This window comes from Moschus berezovskii, chromosome 23, assembly GCF_049115385.1.
Source record: "Moschus berezovskii isolate FMDL1 chromosome 23, NW_MosBer_1.0, whole genome shotgun sequence".
Classification (NCBI taxonomy): domain Eukaryota; kingdom Metazoa; phylum Chordata; class Mammalia; order Artiodactyla; family Moschidae; genus Moschus; species Moschus berezovskii.
Genome location: NC_142482.1, coordinates 52,469,425 through 52,482,539, shown reverse-complemented (window position 1 = coordinate 52,482,539; position 13,115 = coordinate 52,469,425). Strand labels below are relative to the sequence as shown.

The window sequence follows — 13,115 nt, the reverse complement described above, 5'->3', positions numbered from 1 at the left end:
AGATTCATACCTTGAAGCCCTAACCCCCGGTGTGACGGCTTTTGGAGGTAGGTCCTTGGGAGGTGGCTCAGCTGGTAAAGAATCTGCCTCCAATGCAGGAGACCAGGTTTCGATCCCTGGGTTGGGAAGATCCCCTGGAGAAGGGAACGGCTACCCCCTCCAGTACTCTGGCCTGGAGAATTCCATGGACAGAGGAACCTGGTGGGCTGCAGTCCGTGGGGGTCACAAAGATTCGGACACGACTGAGTGACTCCCACACACACCTTTTGAGGAGATGATTATTTGCGATGAGGTCCTGAGGGTGGGGCCCTCAGGATGGGACCACTGCCCTCCTGAGAAGAGACCCCAGAGCCCTCACTGGAACCAAATAAGCTGCAGAACAGTGCGAAAGAAGCTTGTGGTGTTACAGCAGCCCAAGCACACCAGGGTGGCATCGCTGACCCATGCCCGGCCCTGAGGACGCTCCACAGGGAACAGATGACGGTGGCACACAGGGACAGATGACGGTGGCACACAGGGACAGATGACGGTGGCACACAGGGCACAGGTGACGGTGGCACACAGGGCAAGCGGGCAGTGGGGAGGACGAGGCTACCCTTTCTCTGTCCTGCTGGGACTTCCCTGGTGATCCAGTGGCTGAAGACCACATTCCCAGTGCAGGGGGCCTGGCTGTGACCCCTGGTCATGGAACTAGATCCCACCTGGCACAGCTCAATTAACCCATCAACACCCAAACCGCGCCGTTCACCTCAGTTTAAAAGGTACTACGTGCACACCGCATCCTTCAGTGCGCCCCGACGCATTCATACCCGAGTGTCTTCTCTACATTTTCCTTCCTCAACCTCTCCCGCAGGGGCACAGAGTTGAATGGAGGAGGGAACGGGGTGAGGGTAATGTTAATTGGGGGGGTTCTATCAGGGGCAGGGTGTGGAGAACAGGGCCAGGCAACAAGAGGAAGGCTGAGCGCCGAGGGATCGGGGAGGGAGCAGGGCTTTCCAAGGGGCTTCCCAGGTGGTGCCAGTGGCAAAGATTCTCCTGCCAGTGCAGGAGACATAAGATGGGTTTGGTCCCTGGGTTGGGAAGATCCCCTGGAGGAGAGCATGGCAACCCTCCAGTATTCTTGCCTGGAGAGTTCCATGGACGTAGAGGAGCCTGGTGGGCTACAGTCCACAGGGTCGCAAAGAGTGGACACGACTGAAGTGACTTAGCACACAGACACATGCACAGGGGTTTCCAAGGGGGTCGGAAGGCCAGGAGGTCCAGGACACTTATCCACACTGCCCGCTGCTCCGAAGCCGGCCCCTCCACAGACGCAAGTATTCGCACATCTAGATGTACAGCACAGCACCGATTTTTTTCTTCTCCAGAGAATCTTCCTAACTCAGGGATCGAAACCAGGTCTCCCACATTGCAGGCAGATTCTTTACCACTGAGTCACCAGGGAAGCCCAGGGGTACTGGAGTACGTAGCTTATCTCATCTCCAGCGGATCTTCCCGACCCAGAAATTGAACCAGGGTCTCCTGCATGGCAGATGGATTCTATACCAACTGAGCTATCAGAGAAGCCCCTTACAAAGGCCAAGGATCTTGAATGTCCAATTAGGAAACTTAGGTTACATCCTGACCGTGCAGATGACACTTTAAAAACTAACTCTTGTAAAGGCCTTTTGATAATGTTGGGGAAGGATCCCCATGCAGCATGAAGGGACACACAAAAACATCACCCTCAAATGGTAATAGGGATTAGTCTGTTCTCCAGATTTATGGCTACTGTTGTTCTCTTTTTGCTTTTTTTTTTTTAAAAAAAAGTATCCCAAATTTTACTTTCAATGAAAGCCTAGAACTACCTGGAGAGGCAAAAACAACAAGACGACAGTGGCAGGTCGCATCCACTTTTGAGTTCCGGTGTCGTAACAAAAGACACCTGAGGCCCCACCCCCCGTGCACCCCCTCTGGGGGGCTCCCCGACTTGCCTCGCCTGTCTGCTATCTGCAGGTAGCCCGTGGAGAGGTACTGCTCCATGTCCTGCTGGAAGGCTTCCTCAAAAAACTTCTGCCGCTCCTTCAGCTTCAGCTGCTGGGTCTGCTCCATCTCCAGGACTTTCTGGGAGTGCTCTGCATCAAGTTCAGCTGAGGAGGCAGAGAGATCTGGGTCAGGGTTTGCAAAGGGACTGAGACGGGTATAAATACCCACTTGCAGGGTCAATCTCGTTGATGTGGCCACCCACACATCTGCCTTGATCTCACCCGGCTTGGCCCAGCACACAGGAGACACCCAGCAAGCACGGCCACCGGGGTCTGCAAGAAGAGCGCCTGGCTGTGAACCCGCCACTTGGCTGAGTGGGCTAAGCTAGCGGAGCCTTGTGCTAACTCGTCTGAGCAGGATGGAGGTGTCAGCAGACTCCACACTTGTGCTCAACACAAATGTGTCAAATCAGCATGATGTACACCTTCAACTCGTACAATGTTATATGTCAGTTATATAAAAAAAATTGAAACTCTTTAAGAAAGTCTTCATGGTGTTACCAAGTGATTTTAACCAAAAAGCAAGACCAGAATTTGCAGTGAACAGTGGTCTCCGAGGCCCCACAGGATGGACCCTAATCATTCCCTCCATAAATACTCAACACTGTGTTGTGTCATAGCTCCCAGGTACAACATGATCCTCTATGCAGAGACTGTGAAAACCCTGTAATCAGTTACCATCATCAACATTTAGAATACTCTGGATATTCTTGTATCCTGATCTTCAGATATGCAAGGAATGTGAACCAGTACTAATGGGAAGGTCAATCTTCCCGAAGACTGTTCGCACAGGGACAGGCGGCGACGTGCAGGCTCCTCACTGACGGTCACTGCACACTCCCGAAATTTACCTGTCACCTTGGTGTGCACCCCCCCCCCCCAGGGAGATGGTTTGGAAAGAGCACGGGGCTGGCCCAGGCCCTTCCCCTTTGAGCAGCTGCTTTCGCACGTCACACCTCTGGTTTAGCCCACCTCTGGTTTCTCTGTGAGCTCATCCGCACACCCACGAGGTCTTCACTAAGGTTCATCTCACATATTTCCAGCTCTCAAGCCCAGGGGACCTATAAACTGGCCTAGCCCAGGAGTTCCCAGGAACAGGCAGCTCTTGACCGGTCAGTGACAGCAGTCAGGGCATCCATGTCCTGCCTCCCAGCCGCTGCGTGGGCAACTCCGGGGAGCATTCTGAACACTTCTCAGGGATCTTGGTGGGACTGCAGTGGTGGCCAACAACGCATCCCTCTGTCAACATTTCCTCCTTGCCCCCTCACCCCTGCGTCCCTGGATCACCTCCCAAATAAACCACTTGCAGCAAAGTCCTCGTCTCAGGCTCTGCTTCCCAACAAACCCAAGCAAGGATGTCTGCTGCTGCTGCTGCTAAGTCACTTCAGTCGTGTCCAAGACTGTGTGACCCCATAGACAGAAACCCACGAGGCTCCCCCATCCCTGGGGTTCTCCAGGCAAGAACACTGGAGTGGGTTGCCATTTCCTTCTCCAATGTGTGCAAGTGAAAAGTAAAAGTCGTGTCCAACCCATAGCGACCCCACGGACTGCAGCCTACCAGGCTCCTCCATCCATGGGATTTTCTAGGCAAGAGTACTGGAGGTGGCTTGCCATTGCCTTCTCCGAAGTATGTCTAGTACCAGCTAAAACTAACTGAGCCCTGCTGGACCTCAGGGAGAGAGAAACTTATTTCATACGGGTGTTGGCAGGATTAAATAGGAGGTATGAGAAACCACCAGGCACACAGTATTGACCAACAGCTGACAGCTAATATTATGACCGGCATTACTATTAGGAAAAGGACATGACAGGAAATATTACCAGAACCTGGATGAGCATGGCGTCCTGTACTCATGGAGTCACCCCAGCTCTCTCAGCCTCGTGCAGACTCTTCAGAACAAGTCACTTATCAGTGCCCTTAATTAAACGTGCAAGGAATTGACAGTGTACTTGTAAGAGGGAAAAGGGAATTCAAGAGGATGTCTTTTCATTTATTTCACTTCAGCCGTCACCCTATCTGCTCAAATGCTTGAAGACTGCCAAGTGCATTAGAATAAGTCAACCCTCGAATAGATTAAGTATGCTTCAACACTTCAAACGAAGTTCAATAACTCTTAAAAAAAATATTTCCAAAATAGGCAGCTCAGAAACAAAGATCAATGCAGAAATCATCAAAGGGGTTTGCATTAAAGAGTATCTTTTTTATCTTAAGATTGTCTGATATATAATTACATAACTTGAAAACTTTATTCTCAAAACTTCTGCCTCAAAAGTTCAATTCTCTCATGTTTCTGAATGATAAATCCTGTAGTTTTTATCTTAAGTCTTCTATGTTGGAATGAAATCTAATCATGTTCCAGCCCTCACAAAAGGTAGGGGATAGTTGGATTAGCAAACTTAAAATGACTTAAAGGAAAATAATCACTGTTTTAAGTTTTAAGACATGTTCCTGTTATTTGAAACATCCCCAAGCTCCCTTTGTCATTTCCCACTTTGTTCCAGAGCCCCTCTTGTATCTCAGGGCTGAACTCTAAGCCAGATTCACTGAGAACTAAGTGCATTTACCCTGCACCAGCTCTGCACTCAGGACAGTCACGACGAAAGCACATGGCAGATATTAAAGAGAACTGTCCTGCTCAGCGGCCAAGGATTCACCCCCAGCTAGGTGCCTGAGCAAATGTGTTCTGATTGTGCTGTCTATTCTAGAATCATCAGTTTAGCTTTTGCCAAGAAACAACTACATTTGGGAGTGGGGAAATGATGGAAGGACACGGAGGGAGTATTTCAAATCTGGAGTATAATATCACCTGAATTTGGGAGAATAACTATTGAAAGACATAAATTATAGAACATTTTCTACAAGGAAAAATGACCGCTTGTTCACATCTAAGATGTCATTTATTATACTGGGGAAAACCTGACAAAGATTTAAGGAACTTCAACAACTAGCCTAAAGATTAAAAAAAAAAAAAAATTAAAAGATGCTGCCATTTTTCTACCAGGAGTCAGGAGTGATCGTTTAATTCCATTATCAGCCCAGGCCCGTGCCTCCTTTGATTTCAACTCCAGGTCATTGCTCAAGCTTTATCTGACTGCAACTTCCATTCTAGCTTCCACTATCAATTTCAAATGGATAATTTCTCAAAACAAGAAAAAAAAAATCCCATTACCAGCAAAGATGGTATAATCAATTCTCAATTATATGTTTTAATGGGGCATAAGGGTAGCACAAAAAATATCAAATATAAAAAATCCATCAGGTTCATTTCAGGAACAATTTCAACTTATTCCACAACTACGTCCGTTTAACAGAGCTGATAAGTAATAAAAGACAGTGAGGTGTTAATGACTTTTTTGAAAAAGCCCAGGGCTGCTGGGAAGAAGGGAATGGATGATACGAGGAAAACCAGGACAAACCTCTCTGGTGAAAGGGAGTCTCTTTAATACAAAAATGTTAAAAGAGAAAACAATAAAATTTAATATGAGTTACGGAAAATTCTAGCAATCTTACTTATTTTTAAGATTGAGAACATTTTTCATTCAAGATAAATAATTAAGACTAAGAATAATTTAAAATCCTTTATTTTTCTCCATTGCATTGCACAGCAGGTGTTCAGGATCTCATTTCCCCTACCAGAGATCAAACCCATGCCCCTGTATTAGAAGTGCAGTTTTAACCCCTGGAAGCAACTGACGAGATTAATTTTCAAAATACACAAACAGCTAATACAGCTCAATATCAAACTAACAGCCCAGTGAAAAAATGAGCAGAAGACCTGAATAGCCATTTCTCCAAATAAGACATATAGATGGCCAGTTCAGTTCAGTTCAGTCGCTCAGTCATGTCTGACTCTCCGCGACCCCATGAATCACAGCACGCCAGGCCTCCCTGTCCATCACCAACTCCCGGAGTTCACCCAAACTCATGTCCACAGAGTTGGTGATGCCATCCAACCATCTCATTCTCCGTCGTCCCCTTCTCCTCCCGCCCCAACCTGAGGCACATAAAAAGATGTTCAACATTGCTCACTATTGGAGCAATGCCAATCAGAGCTACAATGAGCAATGCCGATCAGAACTACAATGAGCAATGCCGATCAGAACTACAATGAGCAATGCCGATCAGAACTACAATGAGCAATGCCGATCAGAACTACAATGAGCAATGCCGATCAGAACTACCTCACACCAGTCAAAATGGCCCTCATCAAGAAATCTACAAACAGTAAGTTCTGGAAAGGGTGTCGAAGAAAGGTAATGGGTAATTGGTGCAGGCACTATGGAAAACTGTACGGAGGTCTCTTAAGAAAACCAAAAATAGAACTACCGCATGACCCAGCAACTCCCTCCTGGGCACATAACCCAGAGAAAACCGTAATTCAAAGGGATGCATGCACCCCCGTGTTCACTGCAGCACCGGTACACCCCACAGAGCTTGTTCAGACCTCACCAGTCATGTATGAACGCGTGTGAGTGTACAGGGCGGCGTAGCTCTATGCAGGCTCACGAATAACCACAATCAGGATGTTACTATTACCACAAGACTTCTCCTGCTGCCCTCTGGTAATCGCACCCTCCCCTCTCACCCCCCTCCCCGCTCCCTAGTCCAAATCTACGATCATGTCATCTCATAAAGGTTACATAAATGAAATCATGTGGTATATAGTCTTCTGAGGTTGGCTTTTTTCAGTTGGAATTTCCCTGATTCGTCTCATCAGTTGCTCATGTTGATAACTTGTTCCTTTTTGCTGCTGAGCTGTGTCCGTGGTTGAGGGGGGACCACAGGTGTGACTAGTCACCCACCGAAGGACACCTGGATATTATGAGTGAAGCTGCGATGAATGTTTGTGTACCAGCTTCTGGATGAAAATAAGTCATTTGAGTCATATGGTGAGTGAGTGCACCTTTCGGTTTTGAGAGGAACTGCCACACTTTTGCAGAGTGGCTCCCATCCCCAGTGTCCGGGTGCCCTCTTGCCTCGACGTCCTCACCAGCATTTGGTGAGACCCACAGACTGTGCTCAGGGAATCGTTTCCTTCCCTTCTCCTTTTCCCCAGAGTAGGTGTCTGTCAGAAACAAGGCTCAACTTCCTCTTAATTACTTTCAATAACTGCTGTTATTTAAATAGAAAAACGTTTAGTTTTAGAAAAATTCTCCACAGGAACTGGGGACTTCTTAGATGAAGACAAAAATATACATGATTTCCTTCCAGTTTCAAACCCCCACCCCTTCTGTATTTGTACCATGTAACAGTTAACTTTTATTTCTATCTCACATAAGTTTTCACAATAAGGCACACACAACCATTTTTAAAGTCTCCCCAACCTTCTGCCTCACCTTAAAAAAATGAATGCAAATTGTCTCAGATTGAACAAAAAGAGCTTTAACTAATACTATCCTAGAATGGTAGGTTTTAAACATTCATTTAGAATACCAACTTCTCTGCCCTATGTTTCTACAGTTTTTAAGAGTTTTCTGTCTAGCCTTTATCAATAATTAGTTTCCAAGACAGATTTACAGTTATTTTATACCATATATGATTTCTATGAGTATTCAAAAGTATTATAAAAGCTCTTCCCTTATTCCTCAAAATCAGTCTTTGGGGGAAAAATTCTGTGCATGTTAAGTCAACATATTTTTAAAAAGATAGTGAAATGACTTTACAGAACTTTTCTTCACCCTCCCTCCAACACACCCATGTGTGTGCATGTACACACACACATTTATCAGAACCAAGTGGCACATTTCTTTTACATGCAACTAATAAAGGATAACTCTTACCTCAAATGTAGTAGTTTAGAATAATGACTGGTTTTGCAGACAGCGTAAGTAACTCAGACAAGTCATGGCAGTTCGTAAGAAAAGTTCAGTCCTTCAGAGCAGCTACTGCAGCAGCTGTTTCCTAAACCCATGTCACAGGAAACAAACGCTATTCTAGTACCTAAACTTCTGGAACAATTAAAAAAATGTCTATCAACTACCCTGAAGGAAATGACCACTGTCTAGAGTATTAGCAAAATGGACACTGCAGAAACACAGCGTGTTCCAGGTCTGCTCAAAGCAGGAAGCTAGAAATGCTCAACTGTACCTTATCTTCTAGTGCAGGAACAAGGCAGCTTAGAAGACCCTGGCCTGGCTACAGCCTCTGCTTGTCACCCCTCCAGGCCTCCAATTTCCCATCCGTTAGAAAAGGGATAGGGTTGGACGATATCCATAAGAAAGTCACGTCCAGCTCGTAAGTAGTATAATTCTATTTTTACTTCCTTTTGATTGGGGCAGGAAGAAGTCTCCCAAATCCTATCTTTTTCTTTTTTTGTAAAATTATATGAAAATCAGATTAGCAGTAAGGAATTTAGGACCTTTTAAGACAGTGACATTTCAAGAAAATCAGATTCAACTATTAACAATTTCCCAGAATTTTAGAGTCCTATCTGACAGATTCCTTCATTTTACTTAAGAGTTGTGACCTACTTAATAATTATCGAGGGGTGGGGGCGGTGGGAAAGGTTTCTATTGCTATAGGAATCGTTCCAAACCCCACAGTTTTTTTTTTGTTTTTGTTAGTACAATTAAACACTCTAGACAAAGTACAAACCAGCTGCTTGTGTCTAGGTGTAAAATCAACTATTACAGAATTCAGTCAAAGGCGTGAGGGAAACAGTAGTGTCATCAAAATCAACTCAAGGGCTGGAGGCAGAGGCTGCTGGGTCACCGCGTTCCAGCACTGACTTTCTGACTCAGTACCTGGTTGGGGCAGAGAATTTCATTTCTAACCAATCCCAGGGCAATGCTGCTGCTGCTGGTCCAAGGACCATATTCAAAGAACCACAGCTCTTGATGAACTATTTCTGTGCATCCACTTTATTCAGATTTTGTACTCTGTAGAGATATTTATGTAACGGAAAAGAGTACATATAAGATGGGGAAGCTGCCACAATTCATGGAAATGACAGAAATGTCCTCTCCTAAACTCTAAAATATTTACAAAGTCATCTAAAAGGGATGCAGCCAAAACATATAAACAACCATGACTTCTCATCAGTCCTCTTCACTGATGAGAGACAGTACCTTCAGAATCAGAAAATGCTATTCCCTCATTCTGTGGAATCCCTTACCCGGGCCTGGCTCAGGGGCGTGGGGCTTCATACAGCAGGAGACAGAAAACGTGGCCCTCTGCTCTTTGTCCTGAGCCCAGATCTGGCCGAGGGGCAGCGCACCCCATTCTCTCCATTTGCAGAGACATCGTCTCCATTAGCATTCACGCACCGCGCCACATTACATCTTTGCTGAAAACTGAAAAACTCTGGCAGGTAAGAATTAAGAAGAAGAACGTGTGTACTCAGACTGAGATATGACGAAGGGTATGGCAATGGAGGCAGAAGAGATGAAAAATACGTGACTGAGGTTGGGGCTCAGGACCTGGCATATGGAGTTTGAGGAAGCAGAAGCGGGCCGCTCACTCTGATGTCCCCCTCCTCGTCCCCTTGAAGCAGGTCATAAGATCCTCGTGTGTGTGTGCGGGGGGGTGTTCCCTTCCTGAACCTACAGAAGAGGAGCATCCTTACCCCCAAGACACAGAGAAGACTCCAACACGCAGGCTAAGCCTCCTCCGGGTCACTCAGAGCCTCTGTCCTAATGACACTTCTCCACGAACATCCACTCTTCATCAAACCTGGCTCAAAACACTCAAGTCTAACTGTTTCTTCAGGTCTTCATTTCCTTATGAAGGCCCCCAAGTCACGTCAAATTTAACGTTAATCTCTATACTTTTCTCCTGTTGATGTTGCCATTTTAATTTTCAGACTCAGCCAAGGACCCTAAGAGGATAAAGGGAAAACTTTTTTCTTCCCCATACTATCATGCCCAAATACATGCTAACACATTTTGAAGTATCAATGAAATGAAGAACCTGATTTAAAAATAATACAGGTTACAGAAATTAGCACAAGAAGTGCAACTGTTAAATATAAAAATCTAATGGAGAAACAAATTATTTCAAGTTTTCAAAGGTCATGGGTATGGAAAAGAATCAAAAGCTAGTTGATGGATTTTTCATAGTAATTCTGGTATCAAAACTTAATCATGTATTTTTTAAAAGGACGGGGTGAGGGGAAGCCTAGGTAGGTCCCACCAGATTTTAAAACACTTCACAAAACAACAGTTTAAACATTATGAAAAACAAAAAGAGATGGGCTGATTATTGGAATGGAAAACCCCCAAGAGAGCTGATCATATGCTAAACAAATATAATTCAGGATATATTTGGAACAAATGAGGAAGTAAAGCATTTTGCAATAAGTGGCATTATGAAAATTAGCTGGTCATTTATAAAATCAATTTAAGGGCATATGAGATGAATTAAATAACTGAATACCAAAAATGACATATGGAGAAAAGAAAACCAAATTAAATCTTTAAAGTTACAAGTAAGGGAACTTACACAGTACTGAAGAAATCCACAGATCCTGAGTCACATGAACAGTAAACATTCTTGGATGTTTAAAAAAATACAATGAAAAGGGAAACAACAGATTGAGGAAAAAGTTGCCACAAATGGCAAAAGACTTATTTTTCCCACAGGAAACAACAACAAAAGTCTATTAGAAAAAATTCAGACCTCAATAAAATCTTTTCAGTGGAAAAAAGACAATTCACAGAAAAAAGCTGTTCAGCACAGTATTTTGTCAAAGATGAAATACTGTTTTTATCAAATTGCATCCTGGCCAATATAAAAACAATCCTGACAAGAGTGAGATGAAGCACTTTCGTTAGCAGTGTTTGCGTGAAATGAACTGTTAAGAAGACTCTTAGAAAGCAATCTGATGTTAAAAATCTATACTTTCACCTACGGGTACCACTTCTGAAGATGCACAGTAAGGACGTAACCCAAAAGAATGAGGTCCTTCCTTGGTGGTCCAGTGGCTAAGACTCTGCACTCCCAATGCAGGGGGTCTGGGTTTGATTCCTGGTCAGGGAACTAGATCCCACGTGCCACAACTTAGACACAGCGCGGTCAACTAAATACATATATTTTAAAGAGTAAAAGCGCCACCTACATAGCGAAGCTCATTCCCGCCCTCAGTCGCTCGTGGTACCTTTCCCACCAGCATTTTCTAAAATTCCCTTTTAATTTGGGGGTAGCTGCTTGACAATGTTGTGCTGGTTTCTGCCACACAACAACACGAATTAGCCGTAGGTATACATATGCCCCCACCCTCTTGGAGCTCCCCCGACCCCCAACCCGTCCTGCCCCTTGGGTGTCTCAGAGCACCAGGCTGAGCTCCCAGTGTTGTACAGCTAGCTAACAGGACCCATTTTAGCTAACAGGACCCATTTTAGCTAACAGGACTGCATTTTAACAGGACCCAAGGAATAAAGCAAAGTCGAGGAACTGCTCATCTCCTGTCCCCCGACAGCCCAGGTCAGAACAGTGGAATCCAGCTCCCATGGGGCCAACCCCACCTCCCCCTTGGGAACTGTCCTGTCCACAGGGAAGAGGGCCCACTGGATGGACAGGCATTTCCCTACACTCCACCGGTGCGATGCTGGGAGATCAAAATCAGACTCAGTGTAATGTTACACATTAGCATAAGGATTCTCTATGCTGATAGAATAATTCAGATGTTAGATTTCTTTAGGCTAAATATCACTGAAGAACACTCAGTAATAGTCAAAACAATTACCTTCAGACATGTTTTTACTTGTGCTGCCTTCATTTCAAATTAAGTAGTCCAAAAATTATAATCTAGAACCATGGTTTCGAACCTTTTCAAGTTTAAAAGTGGGTGCAGTTTTATTGACAATTTACTGAGAGAATACAGGACAACAGAAATCCATTATGAATTCAGGAACACTTTGAAAAGGACTCTGAATTTTTTATTTCCCACAATATTTACAACAGAAGACTGCATATATTTCAACTACAAATATTTACCACACGAGACCCAAAGCTCAACATGCTTTTGGATACCAGCCTCTTATAAATGTTCCTATGCTTCAAGTTGGAAACATTCTGCCCCTAGAAGGGTCAGTGACAAATTCCAGCATGCTTGAAAGCCCATCATACCTCATTATTTCCAGAAAATACTTGAGAAATGGGGATTTATCACTTTCAATTATGAGCTGTTGGAGGCTTACAAATGAGTGACTTATGAGTAAATTAGTACTAGGAATGGCTGCCTTGGTCCTCTCCCTCCTTCCACTGTAAATCCCTCAACGCCTGGTAGCTCAGCTGGGAAAGAATCTGCCTGCAGTGCAGGAGACCTGGGTTCGATCCCTGGGTTGGGAAGATTCCCTGGAGGAGGGCATGACAGCCCACTCCAGTATTCTTGCCTGGAGAATCCCAGGACAGAGGAGCCTGGCCAGCTACAGTCCATGGGGTTGCAAAGAGTTGGACATGACTGAGTGACTAAGCACAGCACAGCCAGCTAACAGGGTGGGGACGAGACATGGATTCCCTGCTTCCCAGACAGGCTGGTGGCACAGCCAGCAGCAACGGCAGGAGATGGGTCTCGTGTAGATCCCAGAGTCCAGAAGGGGAGGGAGAGGCTGCATGAAGAAGGCTCAGCACATGGAGCAGCCTGCTGAGCAGACCAAATTCCTCACTTCCCTGTGAACTACTTCCTGAAATTTCACCATTAGAGATTCACATATTTAACATTTCTCTTTTATAAAGTTGAGAATACTATGTTTAGGAACTTTTAGAAAACGTCAACATTCAAAATTCAATGTGAATTAGCGTCTTGTGCTTGCTCTCCTCCTAAGGCTTCTCTCAGATGAACGGCTCACACAGATGGGGGGAGTGGGTAGAAAGACAGACGACTGTGAAGAAAGGGGTGGCAGGGCAGCCGTGACGGTGGCCTCAGGAGGGAGGCCAGAAGGAAATAAACGCCTAGCAGGAAGAGGGGCCAGAAAGTGAAAGAGACAAATACGAAGTGTCAAAGACACACTGTCTTGATTCAAAACTGTGTTCAGAGGTTAGCTTACGCTCTGCTCTTCCTGTTTTCTCTCCAGCTACATTATGGACAGTGAGGACTTCCGTCAGAACAGCCTGGAAACTAGACCCCTACCGAGGAGGTGTGGCTGAGAAAC

General features: G+C 45.1%; 1 protein-coding gene across 2 annotated transcripts in view; it reads right to left on the bottom strand.

Moving 5' to 3' along the window:
• Positions 1-13,115, bottom strand: part of DTNBP1 (dystrobrevin binding protein 1) — a 99,544-nt gene that overhangs the window by 6,040 nt on the left and 80,389 nt on the right. For both annotated transcript variants that reach the window (XM_055406026.2, XM_088831409.1), the window contains one exon: positions 1,974-2,129. In XM_055406026.2, coding sequence (XP_055262001.2) covers positions 1,974-2,129 — 156 coding nt within the window. The remainder of the gene's footprint in view (positions 1-1,973; positions 2,130-13,115) is intronic.